At 42.8% G+C, this 22,208-nt stretch overlaps 1 protein-coding gene across 1 annotated transcript in view; it reads left to right on the top strand.

The window, feature by feature from the left end:
* VWC2 (von Willebrand factor C domain containing 2) overlaps positions 1 to 21,911 on the top strand; it is a 109,543-nt gene extending 87,632 nt beyond the window's left edge. The window contains exon 4 of the mRNA XM_039235664.1: positions 21,380 to 21,911. Coding sequence (XP_039091595.1) covers positions 21,380 to 21,531 — 152 coding nt within the window. The 3' untranslated portion in view covers positions 21,532 to 21,911. The remainder of the gene's footprint in view (positions 1 to 21,379) is intronic.
* The last annotated feature ends 297 nt before the right edge of the window (positions 21,912 to 22,208 follow it).

Below are 22,208 nucleotides of genomic sequence, written 5' to 3'. Positions count from 1 at the left end.
TAGTTTTGTTTTTATTCAAAGAAGTTTTTTACTATCTTTGGTCATTTTACTCATAGAATTTTTAAGTGTGTCTGCTATTGTCTCCCTTCTTTTTCTGTGTATTTATTTTAAAACCCCAGAAAGTTACTTGGTTTTCTGAGTATCATTCTTGCCGGCAGCATCCCCGTAGATTCCTAGCGGCTCTTGGTGTCTGGTACAGTTGTTTTCTTTGTTTCATTGTCTTCAAGTTTAAATCAATGATGACAAGGGGCTTCCTTTTCTAGTCCTTGGTTTTAATTGAAATAATTTTATGCCTCAACATTCAGGAAAATAACTCCTGTTAGATTTCAGTAAACAGTTTTCTTATTTAAAGGCTTTTCTGCTTTTGCAGTGTTTTACTAAGAGTATCTGCTAAATGTTATCAAATGATTTCATATGAAAATGGTTTTTCTGTTCTAAGTATTGATATAAAACATGGTGATAAATCTTCTGCTGTTGAACCACATTTGTATTTCTTAGTCCATCCTACTGTACCGGTTAATATATAATGCTATATATTTATTTCTATATATTTATATCTTCTTTTAAAATTTTGTTTTTGGGGCACCTGGGTGGCTCAGTCAGCTAAACATCTGACTTCAGCTCAGGTCATGGTCTCACAGTTCGTGGGTTCGAGCCCCACGTCGGGCTCTGTGCTGACAGCTCAGAGCCTGGAGCTTCTTCAGATTCTGTACCTCCCTCTCTCTCTGCCCCGCCCACTCTCGTGCTCTCTTTTTGTCTCTCAAAAATAAATAAACATTAAAAAAAAGATACTCAGTCTCTCTCTCCCTCTGCCCCCCCCAGCTCGTGCTCTCTCTCTCTCTCAATAAAATTTAATTTAATTTAATTTAATTTAATTTAATTTTTTTATTAAAATTGAAAATAAAATAAATTGTTATATTTTTATTTATGGACAAATCTGGATTTTCTTTGTGTCGCCATCTTTATTAGCATTTGGTACTAAGTCCTCCTGGCTTCATGCTACTCCTGGGGTGCCCTTCATTTATTCCCAAGACTGAGGGTTTTAAAGAACGGCAGAATTGGTGGTTACATTGAAACCAGATGTCAGTTTACCTGCCCTTGGTGTCTTTTTCCAACAGTAGAATTTCAGTCTATCTTTTCTATGGTAACTCACCTATTCAGATGTTTCTCCCTTTTTGGGGTTCCTTGTTCCATCCTTGGGAGCCAAGATCTTGTTCCGAGACCCCTCCTGGTGCAGTTCTTTTTCCTGAGGAAGCCAGTTCTGCGCCTCACCTGTGTTCAGTTGCCCTCAGGAGTTACTGGCCCAGGAAGTGACGAGGTGACGATACATAGGCTTGAGCACAAGGGGGAGAGCTTGGCCCCACTGTCTGGGCCCTGAATCTCCCAGTTGGCTTCTCTAGTTTCCCAGCTCAGGTCTTGGGTGTGCTGCACACCTACGAGACACTCCACCCCTTCTGGTACGTTAGCTTCTCCTACAGAGACTTTCAGAAGACCAGGGCTGAAATTACCTTTGGGGTAACAGCAAGTCTGGATGACAGTGAACTCATAAAATGCTTAAAAAATTAAAAGATCTAACCCCTACTCCACCTCTCTCCATGGGCAAAACATCTCTTTGTCTTCATTTGCTATGGATTTAGTTGTTTCTGTCTTCTTGGGAAATAATTAGGAGAGTCAAGATATGTTTTATTAGACCCACAAAATGTATGCCATAGTTTTTTGAGAACTTTTTTTTTAAATAATTTCATTTCTTTCTTTCTTTCTTTCTTTTTTTTTTTTTTCATCACAACAAGTGCTCTCCTTAATCCCCATCATCTTTTTCCCAGATCCCACACCCACCTCCCCTCTGGTAACCATCTGTTCATTCTCTGTAGTTAAGAGTCTGTGTCTTGGTTTGTCTCTCTTTTTTTTTCTCCTTTGCTCGTTTGTTTCATAAACTTCACATATGAGTGAAAGCACATGGTATTGTCTTTCCCTGACTTATTTTGCTTAGCATAATAGTCTAGCTCCATATGCATTGTTACAAACGGTAAGACATCATTCTTTTTTTTATGGCTGAATAATATTGCATTGTATACATATACCCCATCTTTATACATTGATCAGTGATGGACATGAGCTATTTCCATATCTTGGCTATCGTAAAAAAGGCTGCTATAAACATTGGGGTGCATGTATCCCTTTCAATTAGTGTTTTTTTATTTTTTGGGTAAATACCCAGTAGTGTGGTTTCTGGATCATAGGGTAGTTCTACTTTTAACTTTCAGAGGACCCTCCACACTGTTTTCCACAGCGGCTGCACCGGTTTGCATTCCCACCAACGGTGTATGAGGGGTCCCCTTTCTCTGCATCCTCGCCAGCACCTGTTGCTTCTTGTGTTGTTGATTTTAGTCATTCTGACAGGTGTGAGGTGGTGATGAATTAACATCATGGTTTTGATTAGCATTTCCCCGGTGGTAGGTGATAATGAACATCTTCCCACGTGTCTGTTGGCCATCTGGGTGTCTTCTTTCTTCCAGACCTTATTGTTTCCATCTATCTTGCCTTGATGTGTCAGTGAAACACACCACAGTCTTATTCTAGGACATATTAACTTTCCTTAAATGCCTTTGATTTGGTTCAATTCCTGTCAGCACAACTACAGAGAGGCTCTTGAAAGGACGTTTTTCTTTTTATGGGGCACCTGGGTGGCTCAGTTGGGTAAGCATCGACTCTTGGGTTCATGAGTTTGAGCCCTGCATTGGGCTCCATGCTGACAGTGCAGAGCCTACTTGGAATTCTCTCTCTCTCTCTCTCTGTCCCTCCCTCACTCGTACTGCCTCTGTCTCTCTCAAAATAAGTAAACTTTTTTTTTAAAAAGTAAGGAAATCCCTCTTTTTAGAATACTGATCGAAATTACTTTTTATCTAATAACTAAAATACTTAGCACTATACAGTCTCATATATATACGTATATATATAAAGTTGAATTTATAGATACATTTGTAAATAATGAACAACTATTAAAATAAAAATGTTCATTATTCGGTATAGTCAATCTCTAATTGAGTAAAGTTTTGCTATTCTTTGTTTAGAGTCACCCTGAAAATATATTATATTTTATATCATTTTATATATAAAGAGCAAAATAATAAATTATATTTTTATATCATTTTATATATGAAGAGCAAATGAACACAGCTTCTTGATAAACACCCAAGTGCCACCTGCTTTGCTTAACTGTTGCACACAAAGTTTTTTCCCCGTTTTAAAACTTGTTTAAAACAGAAGAGGACTGTGCCTAAGTATTTAAGGATGGACTTACATGTACCATAAAACTTAACAGACTGGAGATATTGTTAATATTCGTTCTGTTCTTTTAGCAACCTCGAGGAAAACACAACTAATGTAGCCGCAAGCCCTTCCTGACGGCGAATTTGTCCAATGCTTTTAAACAGGTCTAGAAACCTCGCTTGGCTCCTGAATGTCTCTCTCTGTTCCACAAAGCCTGCCCTTGGCTCCCCACCTCATCTTGTAACATTGTGGCAATAAAGAACAGACTAGAAAAAGAGAGAGGAAAACATTATTCTTTCATATCAATAACCCACCACTGTGTTCCTCACCCTGTTCCCTTTTACTCTTTAATTGTGTGCGTTGCGTAATTTAGATTTCCACTCTAATGGTTGGATACAACCATTAGTATAAGTTGGGTAGGGAATGGGGGGATGGGGCAGAGTGACAGACAGACAGAAGCCTTGTGCTGCAGTACTGACAAGCGTTTGGCTTCCCCACCCCTGGATTTCAGACAAAGAGATGAATGCGGAACCCTTGGGAATGTCATGGTCAAGCAGCCTGGGAAAGGAACTATCTAAGGGAATCAGATTCTCTGCTCTAATTCCTAAAAAGGGAATTAAGGCAATTTTTAGGCAGCAGTTATGTACTTTTCCCGTCTGAATTCTGTTACGCCTTGTCCTTACAGAAGCAGCAGCGAGCCCAAGGCGCAGTTCTGCCCTTCAGCAGACTGGCAGGGATGCACATGCCCTGGCCTGCCCCCGCCGCTCTGTCGCCCGGGGTTTCTTTGTCCCAGTGCACCAGGCTGTCCCTCTGAGACAGAGAGAGCAAGACAAGATCAGAGATTGACATGCAGAGGCACGCCTGGGTATCTCTGTCCGTTCAGTGTCCGACTTCGGCTCAGATCATGATCTCTCAGTTCACGGGCTTGAGCCCCTGCATCGGGCTCTGTGCTGACAGCTCTGAGCCTGGAGTCTGTTCCGGATTCTGTGTCTCCCTCTCTCTCTGTCCCTTCCCTGCTTGCACTCTGTCTCTCTGTCTCTCTCTCTCTCAAAAATAAGCAAAAACATTAAAAAAATTTAAGAAAAAAGAAATTAATACTCAGAAAACAAACTCTTTCACCAAACCAATAATAAAGGTATAACTTCTAACAAGTCAGATAAAGAAAAAGGTGAAAAACATTTCATTTATAAAGTTAGGAGAAACATACAGGCTATCAGAGTTGTGGGGCTGGATTTGTATTACTGAGGAATCCATTGTACAATTGTAAGTTTTAATACGTAATTGATGATTTAATTAATACAACATCAAAATCTCAAAAAGAAGCCTCTGGGCTTGCTAAACACGTCCCAAAAGCAGAAGTAGAAAACCGGAATAGTCTTAAACACTTGTAGGAAATTGAAGTAATTGTTCATTTAGTTTCAGAAAAGTTCTCATGGTGTGTTTTTGCAAGCTTTCAAGAAGCAAATACTAGGTCTCCAGTTAAAATTACCTCATAAAAGGAGAGAAAGTGTCTCAATAAATTTAATAAAATTAGGATAATTACACCATAACCAAATTTTAAAAAATAGCTGTGACAAACTGCCGAAAAATCCCACGTTTTGATTGAGATAGGACAGTGAATTAAATATAAGCAAAATATATTCTAAAATGTAATAGCTCCAGAAATCATTAGAAGTTTTTTCTAAAAACTTTTTTTGAACTACAAGGAATGTCTACTTTAACTCAGGCTCCCACTAAGAGCGAAAGACCGAAATATGCTTTTCAGAAAATCATACCTGTTTTCCTTTTGTCTGGAAGTTCTCTCAAGTCTAATGAGACGTGAAGCCAACATAACGGTTACAATATTGTGGGCAACGAGGATGCTTGTACTCTAACCGTAAATTCAATTACACAGCCCTAAAAATAAATTAATGGGAAGCTAACATAATACAGAATAGAAGTCAGCTGTTTCTTTTGATCCAAGATACACTCTGCAAAGTGGAATTTTACGGGAACAGCTATAAGCAGTGGGAAGGGAAAGAAGGATCCTCACACTCCTACTGTGCAGCCGCTGTGGGCCAGGCGCCTGCCCGGACAGGGGTGCGGCGTGAACACGGTGTGCAGCAACTGCTGGAGGCGACTCTCTCCTGGGGACACATAGGAAGGAGTGCAGGAGGCAGGCAGCACAGAGGAAGGATGGGCTCCCTGACTGCGGGCTGCATCCCTCCGCCACTTGCACCTGCAAAGACAGGGGTGGGGCCAGCCAGCTGCCCAGGGTGGTCCACGGGGAGAGCAGAGACCCTGAGGCTTGGAGCACTGGGGCCCGGGGGGGGGGCCTTGGAGGCTGTGGGAAGTCCGTAGTCACCCCACACTTTGTAGAGTAGAGCAGGTGAGGCGTGCTGGTGTTTGGGCACGACATCTGAGAAAGACACAGGAGTCCAGGATGCGTCCACGTTGAGCTCTGTGCACCCAGAGGCCCCGCAATGGGGAGAGCTGCGGAATGCGACAGGTTGGGGAAGATCAGAGTTTTGATTTGCATTTTTTTTTAAATGTTTTATTTATTTCTAGGAGAGAGAGAGAGAGACAGCATGAGCAGGGGAGGGTCAGAGAGAGAGGGAGTCACAGACTCTGAAACAGGCTCCAGGCTCTGAGCTGGGAGTCAGCACAGAGCCCGACGTGGGGCTCGAACCCACCAACGGTGAGATCATGACCCAAGCAAAAGTCGGACGCTTAACCGACTAAGCCACCCAGGTGCCCCTTGATTTGCATTTTTGATGCGCGTTCGAAAAGGCCCCTGGGCCTTCTGAGTGGACAGGCTGGGGTGTCAGGGAGCAGTGGGGGAAGGAACCCGGAGGCTGAGCAGCAGCCGGGGATGGACGGCTGGGAGCTGGTTGGTGTCTGAAGCCACCAGCTTGGGCGAATGCCAAGTGCATCCTGGGCACCACCACGTGGTGACAGAACAAGGAACCCTGGCAAACCAAGTTGCCACGTGGTTTGTTAGAATTATCTGTGTGCCTTTGAGTCACTTTTAGTAAAATCCCTGGAATATTCAGACATAAAGAATATTCACTTGAAGGCTCCAGTTCTCAGTATTAGACTGACCTCTGCAATGATAATGACGCTCCCTGTGGCCATAAACCCTCAAGTAAAACGCCTCATGTTATAGAGGCAATTTAAAATTATGTGACGGTACTTTCTGATTTTGACTCCAAATGAGTATTTCTTACAAGTATTTCACAGGTCTGCTCATGGCATGTGTAACATCTACAATGTTCGTTCTTCCTTCTATTGTTCATTTCATTTTTATGACAAAATTTCCCCCTTCATTTCTTCATGTAATGTGATGAATTGCTTTCTGTAGAATGATGCATCCCTTAACATGAATCCTTCTGTTTAGGTTTTCTGATGGTCGATTTGTTTTTATGTTCCCTCCTGGCCACATTTTTGTTCTCTTCTTTTGGTTTTTTTCTTCCTTGCTTTTAAGTAAAACGACTCAGCTTTTCGTAGACACAGAGATCTCCTTACAATTGTGGGGCCCGATGAGACCTTTCTGCTCTCTGTTTTATGGGTCCTTTTTTACTTTAGGTTTTCGGGGGGGGGGGTTGTTTTGTTTTGTTTTGTTTTGCATTCAACATCTCTTGTTTGCTTTTATCCTTTCAGTGATTTGAAAAGTTATCTTATTTCAGTTTCCATTGGAGTTTGGGTTGGGCATTCCTTTTGGGACTCTTCTGAGAGTGTACGTGGCAGAGTCTGTCTGCAGGTGCTTTTCTTTCTTATATTTTTATGCTTATTTTTGAGAGAGAGAGACAGCGTGAGCAGGGGAGGGGCAGGGAGAGACACACACAGAATCCGAAGCAGGCTCCAGGCTCTGAGCTGTCAGCACAGAGCCCGACACGGGGCTCAGACTCATGAACTGTGAGATCGTGAAGTCAGATTCTCAACCAACTGAGCTACCCAGGCACCCCGACCCCGCTAAATTGAGCCCTTATTCAGATAACAGTTTAGGTGTCGTATCAGGCTGATAAAGTTATGGTTCTGGCACGTGCTATTCTGTTAGGAATATAGTGCGTTTTTTCTTCCTATTTCATAACATTATGATTGATCCCAGGCTTGCTGGTCAGATTTGGTGAAGTCCCTCGGCCTTTGTATGAGCTCAGTGGGGGGCACCCGCAGTGGGGAGGGAGAGATGCACCCGCCGGGACCTTGCAGGAGCGGCTGAAACTGGGATCCCTATCTCAGGGCAGTCCCGGCCCCAGGGGGTGGGCAGAATTCCAACACACAAGGACCTCCTTGCGGACCTGGAGCTCCTCATCGGGGCTCCCACACGTGGCTTTGGACGGTGGCCACTGAACCTTTATTGGAAGGAAAAGTATGAATTGGAAAGGAATGACAGACTGACTTAACATGGCTTTTAAATACCCCCATTGAATTCAAGAAGCCTTTGCTGTTCTTCAGCTACAGCCCACGCATCCCTGTGTGTCACCATCATTCATACTTGCGACTTTGAAACAGGGAGGCCATCTGGCAGGTAGGTAGATCGCCTCCAGAAAGTTTGAGAGACAAGTATACATTTTGCAAAAGAAAGTCTAATACTCAATCTCAGTTCTACTCTCTTGATATTTCTAGGTTTCCTTTCTCCCACGTGTAAGTGGAGGGAGACTGAGGAGGATATTTCCAAGGTCTAATATTTTGTAGGTTGAATTTGCTAAGCCTCCATCTTCCCACCATCTATCTCTCTCTCTCAAAATAAATAAATAAACTTAAAAAAATTTTTTAAATGTTGAATGTAGACAGACCCTGTAAACTAACCAATGGAAGCTGTTGGCACTACATCGATGTCCAATAATTTATCATGTTTTAAAAGTTTATTTATTTTTGAAAAAGAGAGAGCATACGTACACGAGCGGGAGAGGGGCAAAGAGATATGGGGAGAGAGAGAATCTCAAGCAGGCTCTACACCGTCAGCTTGCAGCCTGAAGCGGGGCTCAATCCCACAAACTGAGATCATGACCTGAGTTGAAGTCAGGAGTTGGATGTTTAACCAGCTGAGCTCTCCAGGTGACCCTGATGTCCATTAATTTAGATTTCAAGAACCATCGCTAGAGACCAGTGCAAAAAGGTTCAATATAACGGGAACATGTCAGTAATTTAAATATACATGTACCTAATTCATACCCTTAAAGTATGTAAAGCAAAATTTGAGAGAAAGAGAGCAATTCCATAATTATAATTGGAAATCTGATTCTCAGTCACATATCAGACAAAGGACCCATCCACGGTATGTGAAGATTTCTTACAAATAAAGAGGAAAACCTTGACAACCCAAAGGAAAATTATGCCCAAAGACTGGGATGGCACACTTAGAAAGGGAGCATCGAAATCATGAGTGATCAAGGAAATGCAAATTAAAACCAGAATCCAGTTTTATGACCCATCCACCAGACCTGATGCACTAGAATAAAAACTAACAAGGGCAGGTGTTACCAGGAATCTGGATGAAGGGGAATTACCACGCGCTGATTTGGGGAGTCTGAACTGGCACAGCGCTTTGGGAAAATGCAAATGTATTCATTTCTAGCAGGGCTGAAAGGTCACATACCCGATGACCCAAGCCCCCCACTCCTGGGGTGGGAGCACATCCCCGTATCATGTCTAGGAATGTTTAGAGCAGGGCCTCCTGGGTGGCTGCGTCGGTTAAGCATCTGGCTTCAATTCAGGTCATGATCGCATGGTTTGTGGGTTCGAGCCCCGCGTCGGGCTCTGCGCTGGCATCGAGGCACCTGCTTGGGATTCTGTCTCTCTCGCTCTCTGCCCCTCTTCCACTTGTGCTCTCTCTCTTTCTCTCTCTCTCTCAAAAAAAAAAAAAAGAATTGAAGGAAAGAATGAACTAAATACAGCTGTGTGCAGCAGTGTGGGTGTCTCAGGAGAGTTGCACAGGGGTGAGCAAGCCCCAGACGGGGGTACACACGATGATTCTCATCCTATGAAGTGCAGACACGGGCAACCTACCAACCTATGACTTCTGTTGCGCCTTGAGGCCCGGGCACAAGGGGCTTCTCAGGTCCCAGTAATGTCCTGTCCTGGTCCTTGGTTTGCATGGCAGTTTCATGGGTGTATTGACTTGTATGTGCTACAACTGTTTGTGCATTTTTCTGGGCAATAAAAAGCATGTAAGAATGTCAACAAAACAGTACCTTCCAGAGCATACAAGGTGAGGGTCCAGAAGGCTTATTACTCGATGTCCAGCAAGTAATCGTTACCTGCTGCTGCTGCTGCTGCTGCTGCTGCTGTGTGTGTGTGTGTGTGTGTGTGTGTGTCAGGGACACATTTTTCTTCATAAGCACGTAGAGTGTTCTATGCATGTATAATCAGCATTTCACTAGGGGCGCCTGGGCGGCTCAGTTGGTTAAGCGCCTGACTTGGGCTCAGGCCATGATCTCACGGTTGGTGGGTTCGAGCCCCGAGTGTGGCTCTGTGCTGACAGCTGGGAGCCTGGAACTGCTTCGCATTTCATGTCTCCCTCTCTCTCTGCCCCTCCCCTGCTTGCGCCTCTCAAAAATAAATAAAACACCACTTAAACAATTTAATCAGAGTTTGACTCTTTGCTGGATCGCTGGTGCGCCGGCTCTCTCCTGCCCAGGCCTCCGCCCTGGAGGAGACTTTCCTTGAGGCCTTGCCCCCGCCGGTCCTCCTGCAGCGCAGGCTGTACACGGTCACGGTCACGGTCACGGTCACGGTCACGGTCACAGGGCATTCCCAAACCCTTGCTTTAACACAGCCTTCAACACGCTTCCAGTACTGATGCCTACCGTTTTCTTCTCCTGGTCTTCATGGATTCTGACCAGTTGCTAACACGATTTAGAATTCTGTAACCAAGGTCAGTAAAAATGGAACCCCGTGGGGCCTCCGCAGCGACAAGACGAGCGGTGCTCCCGTGTTGGGAGACAGTGCGGGCGGCGAGGGCTGGGAGATGGGTGGGTGCGCCCGCATCCCTCTCGGTGGGCTGTCCGGTGCTGCCCCCCAGTGTCCACCCGGGGGCTCTGCAGGCGCCGTGCGCGGCAGTTTACTGCTTCCTGTTCCAAACACTGCTCCGCGGAATAGAAATGTCCATCACGATATTAATACCTGTTTGTGCATAACGGCCTCCTTGGCCAAGTGAGTTTGGAACAGGCACACGCAGGCTCTTCCTCCGAGGTTATCGGCGCCTATTAGCCTAGTGAAGCCTCCCTAAAGATCTTCAGGAGAGGAATCCCACTTGCGTTGTTTAATGAAGCCTGACCCCAATTTATTTGACAGCGGGGACTTTTTTTAAACAGTAAAGCTTTCGCCATTTTTCAGAACTTTGGAAAATGCCCCTCTCATTGCTCCTTCGAGGCTGCCTTATGATTTCCTAAAGCATTTCCTGAGAACCTTGACTTCACTTAAAAATGAAGGGATGGGGGTGCCCGGGCGGTTCAGTCGGTTGAGCGTTTGTCTGACTCTTGATTTCGGCTCAGGTCATGAACCCAGGGTGGTGGGATCGAGCCCCACTTCCGGCTCTTTGCTGAGTGCGGAGTCCTCTCGGGACTCTTTCTCTCCCTCTGCTGTTCCCATGCGGCCCCACCCCCGATTGTGTGCTCTCTCTCTCTCTTGTTTTGTGTGTGTATAAAAAAAAAAAGAAGAACTCTTTTGTTTCCTGAATTTCGATGCAGACTGGGTGGTGTGTGATAAATTGCATCAATTTGTAGGGGCCCAGTGGTTTCCCCCTAAGGTCCAGAAATCAGAATAAGTGCATGTCCCCAGGAAGCCAAAGGAAGCATAAACAATGTAGAAGATTGTGTGTCCTCACAGCATGCTCCCAGAGCCCCCCCCACCCCGACCGCAGGATATTAAGTTTCCAAAACTGTTTCTTTTGAAGAAGAAGGTCTTTTACAGAGACCAAGTCTGTTTCATTTTCATGCATAATTTAGTGCCACTTAAAATTGTTCCTTATTTTAACTGTTCTTTCTTTCCTGCTTTCGGGTTAAAAAATGATTTTGTACTAGACCCTTCCCGGAGGAGCATGCATGTGCCCGTGAACACGAATGCACACACTAACCCATGAACATATACTTGGTTATTTCATTTGACTTGGCAGGGAGATGAAAATGCATGTTAGGAAAACAGTATTTCCTGTCGATTTGAGACCAGTGCCCAACGAATCTCACATACGCCAGGTATATGCGAGAAGGAAATTCAAATGCATTAGATGTTGCTGCTTCTGTACAAAGAACAGCAGGAGATTTCATATTCAGAAGTCAGATTTGTGGGCTTGGGGGCATGATTTACAATAGGGCAGAGAAAACGTCGCCGTTTCAAGACCGGGAACTGATGCGGAGTTCGGTATACTTGGGAATCATTCTTATTTTAACGTCGTGATTGCAAAGGAAAGGATGCCAATAATATAGTGCCTAAAATAAAATGAGCGGCCTTGAGCCAGTGCTGGCCCCGCTGGGCTCCTCCACTGCTGGATCTCTGCTCCGTCGCCCTGTCATTCTCGTGTGCTGGACTGTCCCTCAGTGAAGTGGAGGAGATCTGCCTGCAGGCACGTGTGGAGGCCTGTCTTCATTCCTACCATGTCTAATCGCTGCTCTCCCTGCCTTGCTGTCAAAATAGAAAGCATACTGGCAACTTATCCATCAGCAGCGCCGTTTCAGTTTTATTTTAGTTATGTCAGTTCGTTACTTGGTTCTAAAACTGTAACCCGATTGTGTATTTCCTGAGCTCCAGCTCTGTGCTGCCTGCAGCCCTAGATCCTGGGATGAAACTGCAGTGTCGTTGTGGCTCCTGTGTAGTTGTGGCTCCTGTCCCCGGGGGCTCCTGGTCCGTCAGTGACCACTGGGGAAGGAGGGTCTGCAGGAGGCCCAGGAGCAGCCAGGAGGGAGCCCGCATATAACAAATGTCCCAGCAGGTTCATTTGTGAGCCTCAGCCCAAAGTATAGTGAGTTCAGCACACCCTAAGTGAACACCTGTCACGAGCTAATTGTGCTGGTAACTAGCGCAAAACGAGAGACTCAACACAGACTGCACTTGAAGAGATTCCGTGTGGAGGACCTGAAGGGAATGAGAGATGCTCCGTCCTGTGCATGGCCCTCCACAAGCAGGCACCATGCCCGCTGGCTCTGAGCTATTCTCATTCTGTGCATGAGCCACAGGGAAGGGGGTGCACCTGTTCATGGGGTCCAGATGGTATAGACAGCAGCTTTCACAATCGCAAACCCTTTGCCCTGACATCAAATTAACACAGAGAGGTTCAGTTTGGCAATGTCTATCAGCTGTTGACTTAAACAGCTGTCCCAGAGGTAAGAAAAGCATTATATACTGTGTTCATTTTGAAATTAGCCATCTTTAGCCAGAGTCTTCTAATAACAGCCAGGCCAGATAAACATAGTGTGATATATCAGTAACTAACATGAGCCATGTAACTTGATTAATACTTGTTCTAAATTTCGTTTCCATGTTTGTGAAATATGAAAATTTCATATTTCATAAATATGAAAGTTAAATAGTATAATAAGATTAATTGATAAAGATTAAAAACTGTTTCTCTCTATTCCCCTAGTTACTAATGAAGTAAAATATATGGAAGTTTATTTGCCATTGAATGACCATACTAGCCAGAATCTATTTTTATTCATCAGGATTCTCTGTAGTAATTTATATTTTAGTTTACCAAATTATCATGAGCATTTTTTCCCTCAAGATTGTTAATAGTTCTTGAGTTACAAGTCTGTAATATTAAATGTTTCATGAAAACGAAAATACAGTCCGTCCACACCTGTGAGCACCAGCTAAAGCAGTTCTGGAAGGAAAATTTATGAAACTAAATACTGACATTAAAAAAGAGAAAACTTCTCCAGTCAATTAAGTCACTTCAAGAAACTCGAAAAGTAAAGGCAAAATAAACCAAAAGTAGTAGAAAGAAAAACTAATGAAGATGAGAGCAAAAATCAATAAAATTGAAACCCGAAAATTACAAGAGAAAAAAATCAATGAAACAAAAACTAATTCTTTGAAAAGATCCCCAAAACTGATAAACCTCTAGCAAAATAAAGGATTTTAGGTGGGGAAAAGAGACAAATTACTAACAAAAGAAATAAAACAAGAAATACCACTCTACACCCAACAGAAGTTAAAAGGAATACTGTCAATAGCTCTACATACATGAATTTCTCAGCTCTGAAGACACGAACCAATTCTTTGAAAAATAAAAACTACCCCAACTCAACTGAATAAGAAACAGGTAACTTATATGAAAACTATTAGGGAAATTGAATTCATAATTTTTAAACTCCCCTCAAAACCACATATGTGGTTCCATTGGAGAATACCACCAAATATTTCAAGAATTACTACCACCTCAACACGAGGTCTTCCAACAATAGAGCAGGGAACACTTTTGAGCCCATTCAATGAAGTCTGTGTTATTTTGATACAAACCCAGGCAAAGACAATATTTTTTAAGTACCTACTAACACCCTGCATAAATATAAACAAAACTTCTTATTACAATATTAACAAACAAAATACTCCAATATATACAAAGAATTTTACACTGTGACCAAGTGAGATTTATGCCAGGTATGCAAAACTGGCCCAGTCTTCAAAAATCGATCATTGCACCTTCCAGTTGCCTTCTGTCCTAAAAACGTAAAACAAACGGAAAAAGCAGTAATTCTTGTTAGACCCATCAAAGATCTAAGGTCGCAGTTTGTAACTGACTGAGTCTGAGAGGCAACTCTTGCAGCAGGACCCACCCACGAAGGTTCCAATAATTTTATGAGTTCTGATGTCTTATGGAAGGGAGAGGGCGAAAGTATCCGTTTTGAAATTTTTCAGATCATTCTATTCTTTTGAACAAGGATTGCCCTCAGGGGAAAATGTTTGACCAGAGCCTAACCCTCTGGAGTGTTGTCAGGACATAACTGACCCTGAGTAGGGGACATACCCAACTCCATCTCACTCCAGCCTTCCTCATGGGAGAAAGGAGCTACCCAAGTGCAGCCCACTCTAGCCATCCTGAACAACCAAAGTGGGGTTGGGGACTAAGAAGCCCTCGTAAAGTGCACAATCCAGAGGCAAAAGCTCATGGAGCGACCGAGATCCAGTCATAGGATATAGAATGCTTCCCTTCCCTCCACACCTCACCACCCACTAAAGTTCTATTTACAGCACTTCCTTTTACCCAATAGATGATGTATCTAACTATTCAAGAAAAAAAAGTACAAGGCATACTAAAAGGTCAAAAACACAGTCTGAAGAGATGAGCAAACCTCAGAATCTGAGTCAGGCATGGCATGTTGGAATCATCAAACCAGGATTTTAAAATAACTATGATTAATATGCTAAGGGTTCTAATGGAGATAGTAGATAGCATGCAAGAAAGGATGGGTAACATAAATTGAGTGATGGAAGCTCTAAGAAAGAATCGAAAGGAAATGCCAGGATGCTAGAAGAATGCTAGAGATCAAAAACACTAACATCAATGAATTCCTTTGGTGGGCTCATAAGCAGAATATCCAAGAGCCATCAAACAACTACAAAAGGTGTAATACATACCTGCTGGGGATGTCAGAAGGGGAAGACACATAAAAAGGAACAGAAGCAATATTTGAAGCAATGACTAAGAACTTCCCCCAAATTATTGGTATACACCTAGCTACAGATCCAAGAGGCCCAGAGAACATCATGCAGCATAAATACCAGAAAACCCCCTACACCAAGGCATACCATATTCAAACTTCAGAAAATCAAATCAAAGATAAGGAAAGAGTCTTGAAAGAAGTCAGAGGTAAGAGCCCCTTCCCCACAGAGGAGAAAATACAGGGACTACATCTGATTTCTCCTAGGAAATGATCCAAGCAAGTAGAGAAAAATAGTTGGCGTTGAGAGAATTCTGTGCCCTGCAAAATTATCCTTGACACATGAAAGAGAAATAGAGACTTTCTCCGGCAAACAAAAATTAAGGGGACTTTCTGCCAAGATCCTCCTTTGTAAGAACTATTAAAAGAAGCTCTTTAGAGAGAAGGGGAATGTAGAAACTTGGATCTACATAAAGGAAGAGCACCAGAAAATAAATAAGCAAAGGCAAAACAAAAACTTATTTTTCATATTCTTTTTAAAAAATTGTTTATGTTTATTTTGTTTTGAGAGACAAAGAGAGACTGGAGAAGGAGTAGAGTGAGGGAGACACAGGACCCGAAGCAGGCTCTGCATTGACAGTGGAGAGCCTGACACAGGGCTCGAACCCACGAACCGTGAGATCATGACCTGGTCAAAGGCACTTAACTGACTGAGTCACCCAGGTGCCCCTTATTTTTCATATTCTTAAATGATCTACCAGATAATAGCCCATTCCAAGTGACACAGGCAGTAATGTATTCAGTTATGTATGGTGATAGGTAGTTGGATAGCGATCTTTATTTATGCTTATGAAGATGTGAAATGAATAATAGTGATGCACTGGCTGGGAGGGAGGAATTAGGCTTATTTGTTATTATTTGTCATTATTCACACCGCTCTTGAGACATGATAGTGTTGTTTGAAAGTGGACAGTTGTAAATGTTTAGGGCAAACTTTAGGATAAACAGTAAAAAAAAAGTTTAAAAAATACAAAAGAAGTATATAAAATGTATTGAAAAAGGAGAAAAAGTGTAATCATATAATAAATGCTCAATTAAACCAGAAAAGGCAAACAGAGAAGGAGACAAAAATAGGAACAAAGAACAAGGGCATCAGAAAACAACAAATCTGGTAGATAGAAATCTAACTATATCAATTTTATTTTTTAGAGAGAGAGAGAAGAGAGCATGCACAAACAGGGGAGAGGGGCAGGGGAAGAGAGAGAGAACCTCAAGCAGGCTCCACACTCAGTGGGGAGCCTGATGCAGGGCTCAGTCCCATGACTATGAGACCATGACCTGAACCAAAATCAAGAGTTGGATGCTCAACCGACTGAGCCACCCAGGCTCCCCTCAATAAGCACTTTAAATATTAATGGCCTAAAACATAGAAGTAGAGTGAATCAGAACTTTAAGACCCAACTATCTATGGTTTATGAGAAACCCAAGTTAAATATAAAACACATATATATTAAAAGTAAGTGGATGGAAAAAAATATATTATTTTAACAATAAGTAAAAGAAAGCAGGAGTAGCTATATTAATTTCAAAGTAGACTTCAGAGCAGAGAAATATATCCAAGATAAAGAAAGTCTGGAGCTCCGGGCTGGCTCAATCGGTTGGGTGTCAGACTTTGGCTCAGGTCATGATCTTACGGTTCATTAGTTCAAGCCCTGCGTCAGATTCTGTGCTGACAGCTCAGAGCCTGGAGCCTGCTTCGAATTCTGTGTCTCCCTCTCTTTCTGCCCCTCCCCTCCTCATGTTCTGTCTCTGTCTCCCTTCCTCAAAAATAAATAAGCAATAATTTTTTTTTAAATAGAAGGTGATTAACATAAAGGTAAACAGGCCATTGCTCCAAGAAGACTTAATAATCCTTAATGTGGTATTCACCAGCAACAGAGTGTCAGAATACATGAGGTGAAATAACCAATAGAATTGCAAGAAGAAACACATGAATTCAGTTGGAGACTCCAACATCTATCAGAAATGGACACATCCAGCAGACAGAAAATCAGTAAGGACAGAGTTGAATTCCATACCTTCAATCAACTGATTATAATCGACATTTACTGAGTACTTTATCCAACAGTGGCACAATAAACATTCTTGTCAAGTTCACGTGGAGTATTTGCCAAGATAGACCCCAGCCTGGGCCACAAAACACACTGTGTAAAAGAATAGAAATCTTTTAAATGTGTGTCTGCTCTCAGGCCACAGTGGAATTAAGCCAAGAATCAGCAACAGAAAGACACCTAGAATATCCAGATATTTGGGGCGTCTGGGTGGCTCAGTTGGTTAGGTGTCCGACTCTGGCTCAGGTCATGATCTCATGGTTCGTGGGTTCGAGCCCCACGTCGGGCTCTATGCTGACAGCTCAGAGCCTGGAGCCTGCTTCTCATTCTGTGTGTATGCCTCTCTCTCTCTCTGACCCTCCCCTGCTCACGCTCTCTCCTTCTCTCTCAGAAATAAATAAAACATTTAAAAATTTTTTTAAAAAGAAAATCCAGATAATTGGTCATACACAACTAACTTCTAAATAACACCTGGATCAAAAAAGGAGTCTCAAGAGAAATATTAAAACACTATTTATTTATTAAAATGAAAACACAACTTATCAGAAGCTGTGGGATGCAGCAAAAGCAGTGCCTGGAGGGGTACTTATGGCATTGAATGCATATATTAGAAAATAAGAAAGTACTAAAATCTGTCTAAACTTACATCTAAGGAACCTATAAAGAGAAGAGCAAATTAAATCCAAAGTAAGCAGAAGGAAAAAAAATTAATAAAAATTTGAGGAGAAATCAATTAATTTGAAAGTGGGAAATTAATAGAGAAAGTCAAAGAAACCAGGAGTAAGTTCTTTGAAAGAAAATCAATACAGCTAGCCAGCCTGGAGAAAAGAGAAAAGACACAAATTAGTAATATCACGGAATGGGGGACATCACTCCAGACCCCACAGACATTAAAAAGATAACAAAGGTATACAGTGAACTGTTCCGTGCCTACAAATTTGAAAATCCACATGAAATGACAGTGTGGTATGATGACTAGATCAATAAACAGAATTGAGAACCCAGAAATAAACCCACATACATATAGCGACCTGATCTTTGACAAAGAGTAAACACAGGACAATCAAGAAAAGATTGCCTGTTCAGTAAATGGTGGTAGAACAATTGGGTATCCACGTGCAAGAATATATAACCATATGGTATTTATCTTTCTTCAAATGACTTATTTCACTTAGAATTAATACTTTCTAGTTCCATCCAGGTGACTGCAAATAGCAAGATCTCATTCTTTTTGATGGCTGGGTAATATTCCATTATGTATATATTCCACATCTTTTTTATCCATTCACTTATCAGTAGACTTCCAGGTAGCTTCCATATCTTGGTGATTGTAAATAATGCTGCAACCACATAGGAGTGCACATATCTTTGATTATTTTTTTTTTGAGAGAGACAGAAAGAGAGAGAAAGGGACAGAGCATGAGTTGGGGAAGGAAAAGAGAGAGGAGACACAAAATCTGAAGCAGCCTCCAGGCTCTGAGCCATCAGCGCAGAGCCCGACATGAGTCTGGAACTCACAGACCACAAGATCATGACCTGAGCTGAAGTTGGACGTTTAACCAGCTGAGCCACCCAAGCTCCCCTGCACGTATCTTTTCAAATTAGTGTTTTTGTTTTTTTGGGTAAATACCCAGTAGCAGAATTAGTGGGTGATAGGGTAGTTCTATTTTTATTTTTTTGAGGAATCTCTATACTATTTTCCACAGTGGCTGCACCAATTTTGCATTCCCACCAATAGAGCTCGAGGGTTCTCATTTCTCTACATCACCACCAACATTTGTTATTTCTTCTCTTTGATTTTAGCCATTCTGAGAGGTGTGAGGTGGTATCTCATTGTGGTTTTGATAGATGTTTCCCTGATGATGGTTGCTGCTGAGGATCTTTTCGTGTGTCTGTTGTCTTCATTAGAAAAGTATCTATTCAGGTCCTCTGCCTAACTGTAATTGAGGCTATTAAAGCTCAAAACAATGAAATAACTTATTCCAAGATCACATAACTATCAAGTAGTTGGTAAATCTGAATCCAGATTTTTCTAGAGAGGAGACATGTGAATACCTATACCTATGAGTATGGATTTTCTGGGCAATTGTGCAAAGCACACAGACAGAGATTAGGGCAAATTAGAAGGATATCGTGTCCTTAAACTCTGCAAAGGAGACAAATGGAAAGAAAACATGCCAAAAAGAGCTAGAATGTAAGATTCATGGGTGTCTCCTGTGCCAAGTGGGGCAAGCATTGACAAAGTGAGTGCCACCCAGAGTGGCACTGCCACTGCCATTATACTCTCTGGCTCTGACCTCACAGAGCTGAGGAAGTCAGCCCATGCCAATGAGCTTAGAAGGCAGCCCGAGTGGGTTTTGGGGGAATGCAAGGAGACAGAGGACCTCATGTTGGCCTACTGGATGGGCAAGGGTATATATTTAAAATATTGCAATTTGAGGCACCTGAGTGGCTCAGTTGGTTAAGCATTTGGCTCTTGAGGTCACAGTTTGTGAGATCAAGCCCTGCATCGGGCTCTGCACTGACAGTGCAAAGCCTGCTTGTGATTCTCTCTCTCCCCCCGTCCCTCCCCCCTTCCTCATGCTCTATCTCACTCTCTTTCTCTCAAAATAAGTAAATACACTTTAAGGACTGGAGCTGCCAACACGGATTCATACCCAGATGGATGATTGCTAACGTTTCAAGGTCTCCAAGGGAGAAAAGATGAAATCAAAGGATGAATCCTAGGGCTGTGTCTGGGTGGGGAGAGTGGGGGCAAGATGAAAGCAGAGTCCCTGGAGGGAGAAGGGGCTGTGTGCACTGGGACATGGGTTCAAGTGTGTGATAGGCGCTGGTACACTTTGCCGCATGGCTGATGGGAAAAACAGTAGCCATAAAAGCATGAGTTTTTCTCCCTAGAATTATTGTTGGGTTTTTTTTTACAACTTTCTTTTTTTTTTTTTAAGTTTATTTATTTTGAGAGAGAGAGAGGAGGAGGAGGGGCAGAGAGAGAGGAAGAGAGAGAATCCCAAGCAGGCTCTACACCATCACCCAGGAGCCCAAAATGGGGCTCGAACTCACGAACCATAAGGTCATGGCCTAAGCCAAAGTCAAGAGCAAAACACTTAACCGACTGAGGCACCCAGAAGCCCCTCACGTTACTCTGTTTTTTATCCTGGAGCTTGTTTGGATCAGTTTGTTTTGAAAAATGGTGTAGGTGAATGAATGTTTTTCATCTCTCTCTTTTTTTTAATGTTTTATTTATTTCTGAGAGAGAGAGAGAGAGAGAGAGAGAGAGAGCGAGCGAGCAGGGGAGGGGCAGAGAAAGAGGGAGAAACAGAATCTGAAGCAAGCTCCAGGCTGTCAATACAAAGCCCGACATGGGGCTCAAACCCACAAACCATGAGATCATGACTTGAGCCGAAGTCGGACGCTTAACTGACTGAGCCACCCAGGTGCCCCGTCTTTCATCTCTTTTACGACTTCATACATCACAGTTCAGCCCATTTTGGTAGCGAGCACATTCTCAAAGACTGGAAGCAAAGGAAGGGAGAATGAGAATGCGACTTGCTGCTCGAGTTCAACGCTGGCCCTTATTTAGGCCACGGTAATTCCTGACATTTCCGCTTGGGAGGGAGGTCTGGAGTCAGATCAGCTGTTTGTATCGGGATCAGCTGTGTGAACCATAACATAAAAACGGTTCGTATCAACTCATGTTGGATATCATTTCTTCAAGGGTAATATCATTTCTTTATTACCCTTGACCTTGCATAGAGTAAGATGCCGATGGCTGAGTGAAGCTGATTGAGATTTGTAGGGATCTTTGGCACCCGTGGAAGCCTGCAGAAGACGCACAGACTGGTAAATGCTAAGATGGTGCTTTTCAAAAGCGTGGGCTCCCAGACCACCATGAGTGGCAACAGCACCTGGGAACTAGTTATCACACCAGAGTCTCTGGTCCCATCCCACGCTTAGGGAGTCAGATGCTCTGGGGGTGGGACCAGCAACCAGTGTCGCAGGAGCCCCTCAGGTCAGATGGTGACATCTGGAAACCTGTCGTTTGCTTATTTAAGCTCTCTCCTGTAAAGGTGCCTTGAAGAATAAGATGGGTTCTTTGGAGTTACATTTCATTAACTTCTTTCTAGGATTACTTAGAATTAATCAAATCAAATAGTTGCAGATGTGACTTATGTAGAAGGCCCCCAAATGGAACCGTTCGTGAAAATCACAGTATTGGCCACTCATAAAAAATGTAAATAACGCCAGTTTCATTTCAGGAAAAAAAAAAACAGTGGGGGTACTTCATATTCTGTAGACTATACCTTTCCACTGTCATTTATAAGAGAGTGAATAAAACAGATACCATAAAGCTGACTGCCGAATTAAATGCGTTATACATTTATGCACACTCCTGGTAAAACACATTTTTCTGTGTTCCAGGTCCCAACTGCTTTGCAGAAACTGCTGTCATCCCAGCTGGAAGAGAAGTCAAGACGGACGAATGTACCATATGTCACTGTACTTATGAGGAAGGAACGTGGAGGATCGAACGACAGGCCATGTGCACGAGGCATGAATGCCGGCAAATGTAGGCACAGGACCATAAAAAAACAGACATTTTTCTAGAATATTTTACTGATGGAAACATTCTAGATGACTCTGGGGAATGTCCTCCAAAAGGAGAAGACTTTTGATGAGGAGTATGGAAAGTTGTGCATACCTTTCACGTTTCTCGGTAACCATTTCCTGCAAAAGAAGGAAATTGGTCTATTTCCAAACGTCCACAAGAACTTTGGGCACAAAATCCCCCTCTCTAAATAAATGTGCTATTTTCACAGTAAGTACACTGAAGTACACTATTATATATTAAATGTATTTCTATAATCCCTCTATTAGAGAGCTTATATAAATGTTTTCTATAGATACAGATTAAAAACGCTGTGTTGTCAACTGCCTTCACTGCATACCTGCATATCTTCTTCGTTTCTGATTTCATCACACGAGATTGTTTGTGCTTGCTGATTCTCCCTCCCATCTCAGAACACTGCACCTGTCGATGGACTGTAAGATGATGAAATACCGAAGTCCTGCCCCCATTCTGTTTCATCACAGAGATCGATCTAGTGTCCTTAGGAGACCCAGTCTACTTCACATAAATACATTTCCTTCTTCTGATGACTTACTGTTTTGATCCCCTCCGTTCTCAGTCATTGATTAATCATTATACCAACATAACAGGCACGCCCTTTTCCTATACTTTTGACGCCTC

This window comes from Hyaena hyaena, unplaced genomic scaffold (genome assembly GCF_003009895.1).
Source record: "Hyaena hyaena isolate Hyena2069 unplaced genomic scaffold, ASM300989v1 scaffold_101, whole genome shotgun sequence".
Lineage (NCBI taxonomy): Eukaryota > Metazoa > Chordata > Mammalia > Carnivora > Hyaenidae > Hyaena > Hyaena hyaena.
The sequence above is the reverse complement of the archived record's forward strand: the minus strand, read 5'-3'. Positions and strand labels throughout refer to the sequence as shown.